At 34.2% G+C, this 19,224-nt stretch overlaps 2 protein-coding genes and 2 non-coding genes across 4 annotated transcripts; all 4 read right to left on the reverse strand.

The window, feature by feature from the left end:
• Positions 1–357: 357 nt before the first annotated feature.
• LOC140049528 (nuclear cap-binding protein subunit 2-like) lies at positions 358–5,425 on the reverse strand. Its single transcript, XM_072094426.1, has 4 exons — positions 5,296–5,425; positions 4,451–4,632; positions 3,118–3,256; positions 358–1,084 (listed from the first exon to the last, which is right to left on the reverse strand). Exons 1-4 carry the CDS (start codon positions 5,353–5,355, stop codon positions 989–991), a joined length of 477 nt encoding a protein of 158 aa, XP_071950527.1. The 5' UTR covers positions 5,356–5,425; the 3' UTR covers positions 358–988.
• Positions 5,426–11,058: 5,633 nt separating this feature from the next.
• On the reverse strand, positions 11,059–11,130 carry Trnaq-uug (transfer RNA glutamine (anticodon UUG)). Its single transcript has one exon. It is a non-coding gene; the product is annotated as a tRNA-Gln (tRNA).
• A 4,447-nt stretch (positions 11,131–15,577) lies between these two features.
• On the reverse strand, positions 15,578–15,652 carry Trnaq-uug (transfer RNA glutamine (anticodon UUG)). The gene has a single exon. It is a non-coding gene; the product is annotated as a tRNA-Gln (tRNA).
• A 442-nt stretch (positions 15,653–16,094) lies between these two features.
• On the reverse strand, positions 16,095–19,214 carry LOC140049533 (transmembrane protein 256 homolog). Its single transcript, XM_072094440.1, has 4 exons — positions 19,068–19,214; positions 18,535–18,572; positions 18,096–18,176; positions 16,095–16,977 (listed from the first exon to the last, which is right to left on the reverse strand). The coding sequence occupies exons 1-4, from the start codon at positions 19,156–19,158 to the stop codon at positions 16,834–16,836; spliced, it is 354 nt and encodes a 117-aa protein (XP_071950541.1). The 5' UTR covers positions 19,159–19,214; the 3' UTR covers positions 16,095–16,833.
• Positions 19,215–19,224: the final 10 nt, after the last annotated feature.

Raw genomic sequence — 19,224 nt, forward strand, 5'->3', positions numbered from 1 at the left:
ATTTAAAAATGTATTTGTTACTTTTTATGTGATTCTTTTTCATGAAAGTGCCAATTCTAAGGTGTGGTATTCAGAATAAATGTTGGGAGTTAAAATACAAGGCAGGTGCGAAAGATAAATATTTTTAATCTTAGGTGTTGGGTCTTAGCTTTCGTGATCTTAGGTCTTAGGGGGTCTGAGCTTTCGTGGTCTTAGGTTTCGTGACACCCTGTATGTTACTAGCAGAAGTTCAATTGGCAACAGATTGACAAACAAGCCTACTGCAACAATGGAAGATATAGAGTACACAAATGATGAATAATAACATACAGTATTAAGGTTAAAACCAATCAATAAATTAACTACACTACAAAATAGTACTTAATGCCTTTTTTTTTTATTCAACAATAAAATACGAACAAATCAAAAATGTACAATTCTTTAAAAATACTTTTGTATTTTATAGGCAATAGAAACAATTAATAAAGAAATATTGAATTACCACAACATATATAATACTGGGGCTGTGGCATGAAGAAAGTGTCCCCTTAAGTCCCATAGGGGTTGTTCATAATATGTTATAATATATATTATACTTCCCCTTGTCAGTATCACATGATATTGTCCCCTTATAGAGGTTCCCTAAAAAGGTGTCACAAAGGAGAGGCTTCTATCTAAAGTTAATTTAATACTTGATGGCCTTCTTTTACACCAAAAAATAATAATCTACAGTTAGCTCTAATTGTCAATTTTATTTTTTTTTATGGCATGCCTCCATCCAATGTACTGCACTGTATTCCAACAGCATATTGAAATTAAATGAATCAGTATATTTGATAGCACACAAATGCTGATAACTGTGCTGTTTATGTTCGAATCTGCACAGTGAAAAATGTCTGCAAAGAACAAGCCAACTCCAACTCCTCCCCTCCCCACCCACCACAATCCCCTCCTGTATCAACATTAACAGCAGTGTAGTAGTAAGCATGAAAATCCACGCCAAATTAGACTATCTTCTGAAAGATTGTTCTTGAGAGTTTTTGTTTCCCATTTTACTGAATCCACCTCTGCCTGGATCAAACTCTGTTCTGTACTCATCCCGTACCTGTAGAAGAAATGAAGAAACATGTTATCAAAGACAAGTACAGCCTACATGTATCTGAAAAAGTCAGGCGCCTAAAAATGTTATGTGTAAGTATACAAGCGCCAACAGTCAGATACTGGGTATAGGTAAATTACTGATAAAACTACCGGTATATTGAGGTACCGAGTGATAATTTTTTGCTTGAGTTAACACGATAGTAACAGTAGAAATTTCCCCAAAGTGATTATAATAAAGAAACAAATCTATTCTAATCAATTTATTTGGAGATTACACTTTTACTGTAAATTGGTGGCACACACACACACAGTTGTGCATCCATAGGCAAACATGTAAATTGAATGTTTTAACTGGATAATGTTAAAGACACCTTCCCTACAATTTGTGACGTTTTGTAAAAATAATACATATTACTGTAAAAACATTAAACCAGGTCATTCCTTGTCTTTAAATGTACGTTTTATGGTAAATTATGATAAAAAGTGAGAAACAATGCACTATCTAGGTAGCTCGCGGCGACTGACCTCTTGTGGGCGGTCTTTAGGCCTACAGTAGCCTAGCTAGGCTTAGTTTTGTAGGCCTAGCTGGTCAACATCGGTAATGTACGAACATCGTACACTAGCTATATATCTAGCCTGACGTACGGTATAGTTGCTGCATTAATTGTCTTTCTATTTTTGCCAGACTTCGTTGATACAAATTGGGAAAAACCCGGTATTTTCGCTGAAAAGTTAGGAGTCTTCCATTTGTTTTGGCCTCACGATCGATCAAAAAGTGGTTGGTTTTTACAGAAGAAAAACAGAAATATAAATCCGCGCGCAATGCATTTTGGGATTTATAGCGGGCCGCTATAATTATTAGAATCGACCTATTTTTCACATTTTTAACCATTTAAAGACGAAAAAAGTTATCGCAATAGGACCATATAGTATTCTTTTCAGATTAAATATAGTTTGTGATCTTAAAATAGATCTAAAAAACATAGGGAAGGTGTCTTTAATTATCCTATATGACAATATCTTTGTACAGTAGTACCAGACTGATTGTCATGAAACCTCAAAACATTAATAATAATATGCAAGCCCATGCTTTTAACAAAGATTCAAATTCAAAATTTTATTAACATTCACCTTAACATCAAGGTATGATTAACAACAACATTAACAAAACAAAAAAAAACAACAAAAAAAAAACAAATATATAAAAGAAAAAGCAATAATAAAAGCATTCAATGTTGCATAAAGGTCGCTCAGTATCAGGTGGAGGCCTGAATAGTCGAGCGCCTTTCAAACGCCGAACATACATACTTCATCACTGGCTTGATGATATCGGGATCATTTGCACCCATAATAAATATAAACTTATCATTTTGTGACATATTTTTTAAGTTTACATTAAAATCTAGATCCGAGAATAATGCCGTTCTGATGTCATCATAAATGGGGCAATATAGCATGAAGTGGATCTCATCTTCAATATCGCCGCCTTTACAAAGAGTACACAATCTATTGTTTGCATCTGTTTTGGGGATTGTGTAGCGACCTCTCTCGATTTCGAGAGCATGCGCACTTACTCTTAGCTTGCTAAACTGACATCTTTTATTTCTTTTATATAATAACGTATAATTCTCTATACAGAAGGAATTTTTATACGTACAAAAGGATCGTAATTTAGGTTGAAATTGACATGCATTTTGAAATATTTTAGACAGTCAGACATTGACCCCTGACCTAGGTAAACTACAAGATCATTATTATACAAAGAACTCACTGCTAGATTGAATTTACTAATGTCATCTGTATAAAGGCTAATTTTCAAAAACGATAAGGTAAGCGAAAAACAAAATATATAGAATCAATATTATTTCTTATGACCTGTTAAACAAAGACGGATTTTATCAGACACAGATTCTCCCCAGTGAGCGATCACATCCTACAAACACAATTTTCACTGGCCTACAGTACAACCTTTCTATCAGATACAGTGGTCTGTACATAATCTGTGTATTATATAACAAAGTTTAATAATACACTTACCTGTCCTCCACTTTTGCCTCTACCATATTGTCTACCTTCAACAAACCCTGCATCCCAATCTGTTCTAACAATTCTGTCATCTAAACGTGTACCATTTACATAGCGAAGTGCGTTCTCTGCGTGTATCCGTGTGTAATATCTGACGGTCGCATGTTAAGGTTGAATGATTACAACAATTTTAAATGTAAATATGTTTATGTTTGTATGATGTAATGTTTAAGCAGATATTAGCCCTTAATGGCACTTGCAGCAATAAAAAAAATTGAATTTATGTTTGTTATGACTAATCTATATTTATTACAATTATAAACTCTACACTATGTCCATTGATATAAAGAACAAATATAAATTAATTTTAAAAAGCAGCAATGTCAATGATAAAGTTAAAAGCAATGAATACCAAAATTTGGTATTATTATTTAATAATATAGATTGTAATGTAACATTTTTTTTGATTGACATACTAAAAAAAAAATAATAAAAGGCTAAATTACCTCATCAATTAAATCTGTAAAAAATGTACTGTATAGAAAGTATATGTATGTATCCTCACTGTCACAGTGGTTTGAGGTGCTGCTGATTTAGCCTACAGTAATGTACTTACAGTATTATCTTTTGCAATTGTTTAATATTCAAATACATGCACAATTACATCTATTTCATGTGGACTTCAACTTCAACTTTAAGTGAGATTGACAATTAATACACATTGTTATTAATTGTTAAAACTTAAAGGCCAGGTGCAGTCAAAAAATTTCTATTGATCATACATTCCAATAATTATCGATACAGTATGTTTCATAATTTTTGGGATTTTATTTGAGTTAAACGAGCTTGTTGAAAATAAACACTTTCTTATCAGTGGGGGGATAGTTCAAATTACACAGTAAAATCTCTATCCTTTTGTACACAAATTTTGTAAAAATAGAGAGGCATTTTAAAAGCTATGAAAAATAAACGGTGTGGTAAAAAATGTTATCAGTTGACTAAATATAGGTAAAATAACTTGAATTTTACATTTCTGGTATTTTTATTCAACTTTCAACATTTTTATTTTCATGCTATAGGAAAAATTATCCACCGTATATCCACCATTTTTTTTCACCTTCTAGGGAGTCACCAGACATGTTATTACATTAGGTTAAAATACCTAACTACTGAAAAAAGGTCTTCCTGGTTTTTATAGCAGAATTTTGCCAAATTTTGTATTTGACCATATTAAGGGAAATTCATGTTTTTTCATTTTGATTTCTGTTACAAATATTTGATTTATGTACAATTAACCAGATATTATATTTAAAATTCATGCCTGTATCTGAGCTTTAAAGGATACTCAAGAAAACAAAAACCACAAGGTGTCTTGTTTATTTTGTCTAGCCCCATAATGATGCGCTTGATATCACCGCATTTTGAAAAGAGTTCATAGATTTGTTCTTCGGTTGTGTAGAATGATAAGTTTCCAACATATAATGTGGTACTTTTACTTAGTCGATGTTCTTGGTCATTTAATGTACCCTGTACAGAAAAAAAGTAGGACAATATTTATTTTTAAATGAGAAATTCTACGAAGTATAAACATGTATTAATATATGCAAGCCCATGCTTTTAACATGCATTTTGAAACATTTTAGACTAAACATGTGCATCATTATTACTGTTTTGTACTAGCTAGACACATCCTGGTACTGTATGTAGTGTAACTATTCTATTGGTCGCTTGACGAATGCACGGAAAACAAAGTTTTCGAAGTAAGAAATTGAATATAAAATTACGTTTTTTTAGTAATTTATTTTATAGGGGCCTGGCCCTCGGCTATCAACATTTTCAATATTTATTAATAATATTAATAATTATAAAATACGGATTGTTAAATCCCTTTCTTTAAAAACTTGATAAATACCAAAAAAAATGAATATGGATTTGGGCTAAAGTGAGAAGTTTCGGCCCTCAAAGTAGGGTTTTTCCGATTCGTCCCACCAAAAATGGGCCGAATCGTCTCAGGGCCGAATCGTCCCGGATTCTAACTAGGGCTAGGGCCGAGGCTAGTAGTAGTAGTAGTAGATAGAAGTAGCCTAGCTAGCTAGGGGGCCTACCTAGGCCTAGCCTAGCTTATTTCTCATATTTAAATTGAGTCCAGTATTGCTAAAAAATCTTAACGATAGTAAGAAGTTATATTACCTTAAAATGTTGATCTCTATATGCACTAAGTTCAGTCATACGATCGGAACGGAGAGACATTTTAACAGTTTTTTTTGTATGCTTTTGTAGGATAAAACAACGCGAGGAAGGAGTAAAAATTTAATAGAATATACTGCCCTCAACAGGTTCTGGGCGCCAAAAACACATACACAAGTTACAACACACGAAATAAAACTTTGGCAAACAGAAAATAAAAATGTATAACCTACCCACATTCGTAAAAAACATTGACCAATAGAGGAAGGATTGATTTGACCATCATTCAATTCAAATTTGTGCAAAACCACATTGTAAACATGGAACCCTAAACTGTGAAAATATGTAAACATTCGTAATTAAATGTGCAAAAATCACGCCGTTAAATGTAAAAACGATCAGTTTTGAGGTAAAATGTGCAAGAGAAATTCTACAAATGTGCAAATCATTTAACTTTCTTTTAAAAATCAAGAAATCAACATCAAGAAAATGTGTTATTTGGAAATGCGCAAGGAAATCTTTGCTCAATTTTAATAACGTTTAAATTATCTTTTACATTTTTAATAAAGGTATGCGTAACAGATTAATTTGAGTTGAAATTACATTGCGTTATTTGAAATTGCCACCTAACCCTAAATGTTAATAGTTTTATTAGCGGCTTTCTACAAGAAAGTTCAAATATAAATTCTGTTTTTGCAAGCTAGCATAGGAAACGCGAGTCTCTTCATTGGGATGGGTTAAGCGTGATGCTGTTAGCCATCCTTGGTATCATTTTTATTGATACCAATGATGTTGACACCAGTCTACCACGATGAGGTAGCATCTCCGACTTCAGACTGGAAATTTTGTTTTCTTTCCAAATTGGCCAGATTAGTGAAATAATATTTGAAAAGAACTGTTAAGCCTACTTTTGCAATTTAAAATGTGATCATTTTAATAATACTGTAGTTTAAAAAAAAGAATGTTTCAGTAAGTAAAAGAACAACACCAGAAAAAACAATAAATATTATGCGATTATTAGTAATCCATAATCTAAAAGTATATTCTATCAGCACAGTGGCCTATTCGCATGTATATACGTATATCAAGAGGTGGTAGGTTTCCTCGTGTACTGTATAAATAAAAGTGTATTTCAGGGTTTGGTTGCCATGGTTTTCAATAAATTTAAGACCTACACGCGCGTGTATACCACCCTTACACGATACGCCTTTAATACCTAGTGAATTACATGGCTTAATGTCTGCCAATGGATTTAGATCTATAGTGAATAAATATCCTTCTTATATTTATGTTCGTTATGTTAAGTTTAAAATTCTTCCGTAGTTCAATTAGCCACTGATATTGCACCTTAACTAAACACGTAGACTTACTGATTAAACGTATACTTACGCAATGGTACCATCATGTCGAATAGAGCTATGTATGATCGTTGGTATTGATGGTATTACAGCTCTCTCACCTTTGCTACGCAGTGGCACTTTTCTTTGGCATCTCCGATCAGCGTGTCAAGCATTTCATCAATTGATGGCAGCTCTGGTGTGTCGTCGTGAATGTTAAAACACACCCGTTTAGATTGCCTAGAGCTGCTATACAAGAGTGTTGGTATCATGATGGTACTGCAGATTACATTAGACATCTTACGCAGTGGCAACTTTCTCCTGCAACTCCGATCAGCATCTAGCATTTCATCAACTGATAGTAGCTCTGGTGTGTCGTGAATGTTAAAACACACTCGTTTAGATTGCCTAGTTGAGCTGCTATACAGGAGTGTTGGTATCATGATGGTACTGCAGATTACATTGGACATCTTACGCAGTGGCAACCTTCTCTTGCAAATCCGATCAGCATCAAGCATTTCATCAACTGATGGTGGTAGCTCTGGTGTGTCATGAGTGCTGAAACATACCCGTTTGGATCTCCTGGTATGGATACTAGAAACTGTTGAATGTCTAAGACGGTTTTCATTACAGAGCAAATCAATGTTACCAATGTTTATACCTACTTCTTGAGTTTCCGACTTGCAGTGAGGAGATGCATACTTACCAGCCATTCTTTTGGCATTCAATTTAGCAATGTCTTTAATACTCTCATCAACGTACGTATGGACTTTCTGTTTGGTTTGGTACCAGCCACATGATGTCTCAGCCAGCTCCAGTACGGTGAGTTAGTCTTAAAACATTTCCTCGACTTCTGGATGGAGTGGACGGTTCTATCGTAGCGTTTCTTGCAACGCGAAGCTCGAGAGAGCGGCGATAAAGATCTGTAATAAAAAGTACGATGAACTATATTTGTAATTATTATATCTTTTTTTACATTTAAATTGTTACCATCATAAAGACTCTTAGCTGGCGAACGAGTGGATGCACATAAATTGTTATCACTTCCGTCAATGTAGACAAAACTCGGCTTCTCCTCATGGATACCTAAAATAAACAATTTTTTTTAATGACATTTTGGTCGTACAACAAGTTAGTTACACATGAGAGACGAGATTAGATTGTAGCTGCCAAACAAAATATCCTAAATTGCCATGATTTAAAAAGAAATAAAAATTTCATTGTAAGACGCCATCAAAGTTATGACTAATGTACAGTAGTATATTGTACAAGCAATGAAAACAAAATTTATAATATTGTTATACACAAATACAGTTTACATTATAAAGACTTTACTGTAACTTACTGTCAGAAAGTTGTGGAAAGTGGTCAATATTGTAAGCTGCGCGGTACATCTTTAATGTTTCTTCAACAACATGACTTATAGATTCATTTTTCTACAATAAAAACATTTTTTTTTCTATTTTCCCTGTTTTTTCAATTGTATTTTCTATGTATTACTAAAATAACCTTTAAATAAATTAACTAATAAGACATAAAAGCTTTAAGAATTACAATGGAAATAATACTTTTTACAGTATATAACCTTATGTTAAAATAATGTTCCACATTTGGGAAACATTCTTACTGTTTGTCGACTGTACAATCTTTGTATAAAATTGAATGCATGTTAAAAACCACTCACCTTCAGTTTAGTTGTTGAACTTCTCAGTTCATCATTGGTAATGTTGATTTCCCGCCATGGTCGCTTGATTTTGATTGGACCTTTGTGGCTTATGGCTGATGTTAATGGCTTTAAGTTTCGCCATTTTCGCTTCTTTCTGAGGGCATTATTATAATGTGATTTTCCATTATCCGTTGAAGGAACATCACGGAACTCTCCAGAATCTGTCACATGTCAATATATCAATTTTTTATAAATGTTTAAGACTAGGCTAGGCCTATAGTTTTTAGGTAGGTCAGGCTAATTACAATTTCAATGTATATGAATTAGACTGAAACCCAAACTTGCATGGATATTCAATGTCAATAAAAACAATGATTGCCAATGATGTAAATCACAATTTTGAAAATTGATAGGCCTGGCCTAGGCCTAGGCCTCGAATATTAACAATTGATACACATTGTTGTGGGTATAGGCCTAGCCTAGGCCTACGTTACATACAGTATGTACAACATATGCCAATGTAAATTTTGGAGGGCGGGGATATGGGGGCTCTGGGCGAGGGGTGTTTTAGTGCGGGCGGGTGTCTAGTGGCACGGTACGTTTGAACCGATGATGTTGGAAATTAATTCAGTGGTGGCTACAAAAATTGTATAATAAAATTTGCAATTTAAGATATTGTTCACTACCTTTTGAAGTAGTTGTACCATTAAAGATGTTCTTGATCTTTTTCTTGTTACTTCCGATCATATTTCTTAGTATGATATTAAAAATATATCGATAATATTCAAATAATTTAAGAGCTTTTTTTAAATAAGTTTTCTGTGAGAAATATCAAACAGAAATGGCGTCCGTTTATTCTACGGTTACCTTAGATATAGAATAAACGTCACAATGCATTGTCTACGCGAGCGTAATTTGCGCGTTATTGCTATGGCGATTCTATAGACAATGGGCCTTTCTCATTCAGAGAGCAAAAACTGCGCGCTGTGCTTAAACTGGTGATCTACTTACCTGTTTTTGTTGAATTGAATTTAAAACTAAGCAAAGCACGTAAGAAAAAAGAAACGGTTTAGTTAAAACATCGGAGACTAGAATTGGGTTGAACTAGTCTCTAGTTAGATAGTCGCATTCTTACAAACCCTCAAAACCTTACCACTGGTGCTCATATTGGTTATAATTCAACAAAATATCAGGTTCTACTGAGACTGTTTTTGTTAAGGCCCATTTACACTAGGACGATAACGATCGACGATAAATAAACAAATATGCATTGTTCATACATAAAACAAAAGAAATCTAAAAAGTGTTTATTCTAGAACTATTTAGGAACCATCTATGCTTCCTTTAATAAAATGATATTTTCACACGTCCAATCCAATGAAGTCATGATTAGTAAGAGCAATATAGTCCATGGGATTTAGACTTTTAACTCACACAAATTGCAAGAAAAGGTTTTTTTGATGAAATGTGTTCTTTAGACCCTACTGAACACATTTATCAACGTTAGGACATTTTTCGACAACGGGAAGTAGCCTAATTTACATAATTAAAAATGGCCGCCATTTTTAATAACGTACTCTGTATCTTGGAAACCGCTAGTCACAGATACTTAATTTTGGTGTCAAAATCGTTAGAATATATGTTTTTATATTCACTTTATTGAAAAAGTTTGTCCAAAAATGAATGGAAGTGCTATTTCTAACATTATTGACCTTTGACCTTGATTGATCATATCTCAGCAACCACTAATCGGAGATATACAAATTAGGGCTTAAATTGTTCAGAAACTACACATTTATATCCAGTCTAATGGCATGTTTTTTGCAAAAAATGGCGGATTCTAACACTATTGACCTTTGACCTTGATTTATCATATCTTAGCAACCACTAATCTGAGAGACACACAATATGTCTCAAACTGTTCAGAAACTACATATTTATATTTAGTCTAATGGCATGTTTTTGCAAAAAATGGCCGATTCTAACATTATTGACCTTTGAACTTTGCACTACATAAAATCGCATAACTTTGAAAATATTGTACATATGAAATTATTTTTAGTGTCAAATTGTTCAGAACATACATGTTTCTATAGAGTCCAATGACACATTATGTCCAATAATGACCTATTGTATGGTTATTCACATTTGAACTATATTTGAAACCGGGATTTTTAAACCCGGAATCTTCTTCATGTTGCTTTATTGGTCATGACGTCATTTGATTGGATTTTTTAAAATATTATTTTTATCAAAGACAGCATAAATAAGTATTCCATAATAGAACGAAAACGTTTCTAAAGTCTTTTATTTTATGTAAGAAATGCATGCTTATCTATGTATCGTCGATCGTTATCGTCCAAGACATTGGATTGTATTTTAAACTAAGCAAATGCACGTAAGAAAGAAGAAACGTTTTATTTAAAACATTAGAGACTTGAATTTGGGTTTAAGTATTCACTAGTTTGTTAGATAGTCGCGTGCTTACAAACCCTTAAAACCTACTGGCGCTCATATTTGGTTGTACTTCAACAAAATATCAGGTTTTTTTACCGAGACTTGAACTCGGATCACTGGATTCAAAGTCCAGAGTGCTAACCATTACATGCTTGACAACCAAAGCAGAAGTAAACAGAATTCGAGACGCGTTACGAAATAGAATTTGGTTTACCACTGGCGATAATTGGTTGTAACTCTTTTGAAAAAGAACAACATCACACTTCATTATTTTGTTTTAAAAAAGGCATGACCAAGAAAATAATCAGGTTCTACCGAGACTTGAACTCGGATCGCTGGATTCAAAGTCCAGAGTGCTAACCATTACACCATAGAACCGATGCTTGATAAAAGTGAAAGTCAAAAGAATTCGACGAAACCCATTACAAAATAGAAATTGGTTTACCACTGGCTCTCATATTTGGTTGTAATTCTTTTGAAAAGGAATAACATATTATGCTTAATTATTTTGTTTAAAAAATCAGTATTTCTGAGCACAATTAAAAAACAAAGCTCTCTCACAAAAAATAGTAAAGTATCAAATAATACACCAAGAAAACACTCAAAACATAGTTTAGTATTACTTTCGTTATTGTCAGCGCGTCATCATCTAATTTCGGTACCGGACCATACTTATTGTTCAAAGTGCATGTCCCTCTCATCTACTTCTTGCCCTCATTCGACATGTCATGCATGTCACTTTTCTTTAGCACCCTCAAATGTACAAATCGGTAAACATTCGTATTTCAATGTGCAAAAATCACGCCGTTAAACGTACAAAACGATCAGTTTTGACGTAAAATGCGCAAAAAAAAATTCATTTAATCAACATCAAGTAAATGTGTTACTTGAAAATGCGCAAGGAAATCTTTGCTCAATTTTAATAATATGTTAATCTTTTACTTGCATTGAAAAAAAATGTATGCGTAACAGATTTATTTGAGGTGAAAATACATTGCGCTATTTGAAATTGTCTAACGTGACCCTGAAAGTTTTAGTTTCATTAGTGGCTTTCTGTGTGTACGAGAAAGTTCAAATATAAATTCTGTTTTTGCAAGCTAGCATATAGGAAACGCGAGTCTCTTCATTGGGATGGGTTAAGCGTGATGCTGTTAGCCATCCTTAGTATCATTTTGTGTTGATACCAATGATGTTGACACCAGTCTACCACGATGAGGTAGCATCTCCGACTTCAGACTGGAAATTTTGTTTTCTTTCCAAATTAGCCAAAGTAGTGAAATAATATTTGAAAAGAACTGTTAGGCCTACTTTTGCAATTGGTCAATTCACTTGCATTGCGTTACGTCCTTGCGTTGTGTCGCTAGTGGGAACCACGCTTATCTAAACATGTAGACTTACCGTATCAAACTACTTACGCAATGGAACCTCTCCTGCAAATCCGATCAGCATCAAACATTACATCACGTCTAGTAGAGTTACCGGTATGTATGATCGTTGGTGTTATGATGGTACTACAGCTCTCACCTTTGCTACGCAGTGGCACTTTTCTTTGGCAACTCCGATCAGCATCAAGCAATCAATCGATGGTAGCTCTGGTGTGTCGTGAATGTTAAAACACACTCATTTAGATTGCCTAGTTGAGCTGCTATACAAGAGTGTTGGTCATGATGGTAGGCTACTGCAGATTACATTGGACCTCTTACGTCGCAGTGGCAACTTTCTCCTGCAACTCCGATCAGCATCTAGCATTTCATCAACTGATAGTTATAGCTCTGGTGTGTCGTGAATGTTAAAACACACTCGTTTAGATTGCCTAGTTGAGCTGCTATACAGGAGTGTTGGTATCATGATGGTACTGCAGATTACATTGGACATCTTACGCAGTGGCAACCTTCTCTTGCAAATCCGATCAGCATCAAGCATTTCATCAACTGATGGTGGTAGCTCTGGTGTGTCATGAGTGCTGAAACATACCCGTTTGGATCTCCTGGTATGTATACTAGAAACTGTTGAATGTCTAAGACGGTTTTCATTACAGAGCAAATCAATGTTACCAATGTTTATACCTACTTCTTGAGTTTCCGACTTGCAGTGAGGAGATGCATACTTACCAGCCATTCTTTTGGCATTCAATTTAGCAATGTCTTTAATACTCTCATCAACGTACGTATGGACTTTCTGTTTGGTTTGGTACCAGCCACATGATGTCTCAGCCAGCAACAGTACGGTGAGTTAGTCTTAAAACATTTCCTCGACTTCCGGATGGAGTGGACGGTTCTATCGTAGCGTTTCTTGCAACGCGAAGCTCGAGAGAGTGGCGATAAAGATCTGTAATAAAAGTTAAGATGAACTATATTTGTAATTATTATATCTTTTTTTACATTTAAATTGTTACCATCATAAAGACTCTTAGCTGGTGAACGAGTGGATGCACATAAATTGGTATCACTTCCGTCGCTGTAGAAAAATCTCGGCTTCTCCTCATGGATACCTAAAATAAACAATTTTTTTTAAATGACATTTTGGTCGTACAACAAGTTACTTACACATTAGAGACGAGATTAGATTGTAGCTGCCAAACAAAATATCCTAAATTGCCATGATTTAGAAATAAATAAAAATGTCATTGTAAGTTATGACTAATGTACAGTAGTAGATTGTATAAGCAATGAAAACAAAATGTATAAATATTATATATTATTACATGTTAGTATAATATTGTTATACACAAATACAGTTTACATTATAAAGACTTTACTGTAACTTACTGTCAGAAAGTTGTGGAAAGTGGTCAATATTGTAAGCTGTATTAATAAATAACCTTTAAATAAATTAACTAATAAGACATAAAAGCTTTAAGAATTACAATGGAAATAATACTTTTTACAGTATATAACCTTATGTTAAAATAATGTTCCACATTTGGAAAACAGTCTTACTGTTTGTCGACTGTACAATCTTTCTATAAAAATAGAATGCATGCTAAAAACCACTCACCTTCAGTTTAGTTGTTGAACTTCTCAGTTCATTGGTAATGTTGATTTCCCGCCATGGTCGCTTGATTTTGATTGGACCTTTGTGGCTTATGACTGATGTTAATGGCTTTAAGTTTCGCCATTTTCGCTTCCTTTTGAGGGCATTATTAGAATGTGACTTTCCATCATCCGTTGAAGGAACATCACGGAACTCTCCAGAATCTGTCACATGTCAATATAAAGTTTTAGTCGCGTGGACGCGACTCTATAGTTCACTATGTCGGTCGATCGGTCGGTCGGTCGGTCTGTCTGTCTGTCGGTCCGGTATCACTATGCATTTTATCGCTTTCTGACCTTATCTTGATATCAGTTTAATCTAGCTAAGTCAATTTTTCACAGTATATTCCTTATGGCCAGGAATTGATGTGGTTATGTTTTCACAGTGCGCAATAAAAAATTACGCGGTCTACGTACGATTTAACGAAATCACGTTTGTAATCATATCTTCACAACCATGAATCCCAATTAAATAAAATTTGGTACTCATAAATTTCAGGGCATACATCATCATATGGCAATACAATTACGTGCGTAGCGCATGTAACGCATGCGTACGCGCGCTTAAAATCTTCAAAATTTATTTTCGATGAAGAATACGTTTCAGGCAATTATAAGCGTTTACAAAATTGCCGTGAGTGCGCAGATTTTTGCGCGCGCACTGCGCGTTAAATGTTATTGCGCACTCTTTTTATCCGATTTCTGTTTTCTTGACTTACTTTTCAACTCGAAATTACGTTATACGAGCACGTCAAAAGTGACAGGCTACGCACGTGTAAATTAAAAAAATATAAATGTTTTTAAACATTTCAACATTTTTAAACATGTTCAGTAATTTCGGTCAGTTGGTAGGTTGGTCGGTCGGTCGATAAACACAATGAGCACGCGACTGCAGCCATTTGTTTATATAAATGTTTAAGACTATAGTTTAAGGTAGGTCAGGCTAATTAAAATTTTAATTTATAGGAATCAGACTGAAACCCAAACCTGCATGGATAATCAATGTAAATAAACAATGCTAATGATGTAAATCACAATTTAGAAAATTAATAGGCCTACTAGGCCTAGGCCTAGACCTAAAGGGCATAGGCCTAGGCCTAAAATAATAATAAATTATACACATTTTGAGCATTGTTGGTATAGGCTAGGCATACGTTATTGTGTACAGTATAGCCTATACAACCAATGTAAATTTTGGAGGGCGGGGATATGGGGGGCTGTGGGCGAGGGGTGTATTTGGTGCGGGCGTAAGTTTGAGTGCCAACCCCCGAAGGGCGTCTACGTATAAACCGATGTTGGAAATCTAAATCAGTGGTGGCTTACAAAAATTTGCAATTTAAGATATATAGCCTATTGTTCACTACCTTTTGAAGTAGTTGTACCAATAAAGATGTTCTTGATCTTCTTGTTACTTCCGATCATATTTCTTAGTATGATATTAAAAATATATCGATAATATTCAAATAATTTAAGAGCTTTTTTGAAATAAGCTTTCTGTGAGAAATTTCAATCAGAAAATGGCGTCCGTTTGTTCTACGGTTGCCATAGAAATAGAATAAAGGTCACAATGCATTATTTACGCGAGCGTAATTTGCGCGTTATTGCTATGGTGATCCTTAGACAATGCCATTGGATTGTATTTTAAACTAAGCAAATGCACGAAAGAAAGAAGAAACGTTTTAGTTAACGGAGACTAGAATTGCGTTTAACTAGTCACTAGTTAGATAGTCGCATTCTTACAAACCCTTAAAACCTTACCACTGGCGCTCGTATTTGGTTGTGCTTCAACAATCAGGTTCTACGACCGAGACTTCAACTCGGACCACTGGATTCAAAGTCCAGAGTGCTAACCATTACACCATAGAACCGATGATTGACGACCAAAGCAGAAGTAAACAGAATTCGAGACGCGTTACGAAATATGATTTGGTTTACCACTGGCGCTAATTAGTTGTAATTCTTTTGAAAAAGAACAACATCATATCGCGTTACGAAATATGATTTGGTTTACCACTGGCACTAATTAGTTGTAATTCTTTTGAAAAAGAACAACATCATACTTTATTATATTGTTTAAAAAAAGGCATTACCAAGAAAATACAAGGTTCTACCGAGACTTGAACTCGGATCGCTGGATTCCAATCCAGAGTGCTAACCATTACACCATAGAACCGATGATTAACAAAAGGAGAAGTCATAATAACATTTTGACAAAACGCATTATGAAATAGGCTTTCATGTTTGCTTTTAATTCTTTTGCAAAAAAACATTCTTAATTATTTTGTTTAAAAAGGCACTACTTATGAGCATAAATAATTTAATCCAGATTAATATTCACACAGTAAATTTTTTTAGCATCGCTTATATTCGTCTTAACACAATAAAGTTCCTTATTGAGTATTGCTTTCATTTTTTAGCTTACAGATATTTCAAAGAGAATTTTTCAGAGTACTTCTATTATACTTACACCTCACATACGAATTGTATAATCACAAGGCAGAAAAAGACCGCGCGGAGCACGGGTAACTGCCTAGTTAATTTATAAAATTGAGGAGTATTTTGTGTAGATATTAATTAATAGATTATCGGATAACAATTATTCAATCTATAAATAAATCTTCATTTAATCAATTTCTAGGTTATTGTGTATATACGGTATTTATATAACGTAATTCCCGTCTCTTATCACGGAAAAGGCAAATTCTTTGTTAACTTTATTTTAAATGGAGAGGGGTTAACGTGTCAAGATAAAGCAACTTCTATTAAACATGAGTATATTCTATTTATTTTTATTCGTATCTCAAAAATAGTGTGAATAATAAAAGTAGTATATTAGGCCTAACTTTATCTAAAAAGTAAAAATAGGGATAGCCAATTTGACACCCATCGCCCTCTTTTTCTATAATATTTGTTGTTTATTGTTTTTTCTTAAACAAACATTTTGACGGTTTCTCGGCCGGTCACACTGACAATATTTACTTTTATAAAATCTTCAAATCAAAAGAAATTATGAAATAATAAATGTTGGCTCTAGTTACAAGAAATGACGTTAAATAGCCATCAATAACCAGGATATGATCAGAATTGTTCCACCCCAAGGAGTCAGGCGAACAAGAGACGAATCCCCGGTTAATCCTTGGTAATAACACGTGCCACAGAATATCATCATTCCAATAGCCATCAGTGATCCGGCCTATGAAGGAAAATTTGAGAATAAAGTGAGATACAACGTTTACTTATATACCTTTTACACCGCCGAGCTTATAACAAACCTGTGTCATGTCTGGCGGTGTAAAAGGGGTATAACTCTGTTGTTTTATACCACATGTTTTCCAGCGAAACTCATTGTAACATATAAAATGAATTAAATTAATTTATATAGGTCCGTGATCCAACATCAATTTGCCGACTGCCAAGATGAGACATGATGACGTCAAATACGTACGTTACTGTCTTTTACAAGAGGAACTTGTCATATGTATTTGTTGTTCATTCTTTTACGATCCAACTAAACTAAAAAATGTCCATGTTATAATTACGACCATATAATATTGACTACTTGAATATGTTTCCATGTTTTATTCTCGAAAATCATAAAACCATAGGGCCTAATAAGATTCTCTATTGAAAGCCAGATCAAAAACATCATTCTTGATGGATATTTAAAAAAGTTGGTTTTGGCCAGCATCTGGGATGAAATGTTATATTATTTGACATACACGAAAATTAATAAATACCGTAAATCTTTTTTGTAGTTTTGTAGCCCTGGGTTATTATTCTTTGATTGTTTTTTTTAGGGTGGGTTACTACTAAAGGGGGGTTAGAGTAGTGGGTTACTATTACTAATCTTAAATTAGGCACCTGAAAATAGTAACCCACACCAACTTTTCCGGTCAGCAACTCATAGCAAAATAATAAAACAGTACGAATAATTTGGTTGAACTCTACCTTTTTATTTTATAAACTCAAAAACACTCAATCCTCCCCACTCCCAAGATCAACATTGTATTATCTCCTTATTTTCAAAATACGGCTGCATCATAAGTTTTTGTGACACTCCCAGTAACTCCCATGGGGAACTATTAGAGTAGTGGGTTATTATTATAGATTGACTTATAAGGTGGGTTACTATTAGAGTGTGGGTTACTATTAGAAGGGGGTTTACTATTAGGGTATGGGTTACTATTAAAAGATTTACGTTACATTCAATCGACAGTCCGTGATCATGAGGTTACGCTCATTCGCGTCTGATCGCAACGTCCCAACGTGTGGGGGGGGGGGGGGATATATTTATATATAATTTTTACTTACCAAGATTGGTCTATTGCAGAGGGGCATTGCTAACAGTGCGAAAGTGTGATAGAAATGATATCGACTTGCAGTTTCAAATACCTATGAATTGCAAAAAAAGGATCCGATTAAGGAATCGAATGTCATCAACTCGCATTTATGACATTTAAAAAACCACAAATCCGCCAGTAGGCCTAAAAGTTTCAGTAGCCTACACAAGCATTATAAAATATTCTTGTCCAAGTAGGACAAACATTGTAAAATCTGTTAGGCCCTATACAAATAATAATAGGCCTACAAAGCCGACAATTATGCCTAAAAAAATGTGAACTAAATTTGAATAGGCATAGGCCTAATTAAACCCAAAAAAAACAATCTATAGTGACATTAAAATGGCACGTAAAAAGATGTTAAAACATTATTTCAATATTTAATTTAAAAAATATCTAAGTTTGCATACTTGTTTATTATGTTCATTTCCATCTTTATTCTTTAGTACTGTGAAAAAAAGAAGAATTTAAAGTTGCGTCAGCAGGTCTAAATTACAAAATATGACATATTAGTTTGAGAAGAGCCACGCTATGACAATGTATATTGTATTGATGCTATCATATCTCTATCACTATATTAAGCTGTAGCACATTCATGAACAGTAAGGGGTTAAGTGGATAGGCCCTATATACTTGTTTTTGTAGAGTCAGAGCAGCACTTAGTCGGTCATTAATAATGAAAATGAGCCGTTTATTAGTTAGTTACACTGTAGGACTATGCCCTACGACGAGAACTACAGCACATGGGTAAATAAGCGTAAAGATTAAAGAATGTGTCCATACATGGAGGAGGTAAAACTCCATCCATCCATGGTCCATCTACAATTACATTGAATTGGCTCATGATAGGACGGTATCTTCCTATCATTTGTTGTAAACGACTAAGACCGGCATGATACAGTTACCTAGATAGGCCTATAAATATACTTTTAGGCCTACATACCATGTGCTCCGTATGCACCTAAGGTGACAGCAATTGCACCAGAAACACCTGCTAATCTAACAAACAAATGTCCTGGGTGGATAATAACCATTTTAAAAATCTCCTCTCGGTCAATTATATCTCAACAAGCTGCTCTTCGATCCGATCCTCTGAGCTG

Source organism: Antedon mediterranea, chromosome 5 (assembly GCF_964355755.1).
Source record: "Antedon mediterranea chromosome 5, ecAntMedi1.1, whole genome shotgun sequence".
Classification (NCBI taxonomy): Eukaryota; Metazoa; Echinodermata; class Crinoidea; order Comatulida; family Antedonidae; genus Antedon; species Antedon mediterranea.

Coding starts and splice junctions, on each gene's coding strand:
- LOC140049528 (XM_072094426.1), bottom strand. CDS start 5,355: ATGTCTCTCCGTTCCGATCGTATGACTGAACTTAGTGCATATAGAGAT. Junction 3,257..4,450: donor TGTGGTTTTTGTTTTCTTGA/GTATCCTTTAAA, acceptor TGCGACCGTCAG/ATATTACACACGGATACACG. Junction 1,085..3,117: donor GAGGCAAAAGTGGAGGACAG/GTAAGTGTATTA, acceptor TTTCTTCTACAG/GTACGGGATGAGTACAGAAC.
- LOC140049533 (XM_072094440.1), bottom strand. CDS start 19,158: ATGGTTATTATCCACCCAGGACATTTGTTTGTTAGATTAGCAGGTGTT. Junction 18,177..18,534: donor GAAATGAACATAATAAACAA/GTATGCAAACTT, acceptor TGCAATTCATAG/GTATTTGAAACTGCAAGTCG. Junction 16,978..18,095: donor TCTGCAATAGACCAATCTTG/GTAAGTAAAAAT, acceptor TTTCCTTCATAG/GCCGGATCACTGATGGCTAT.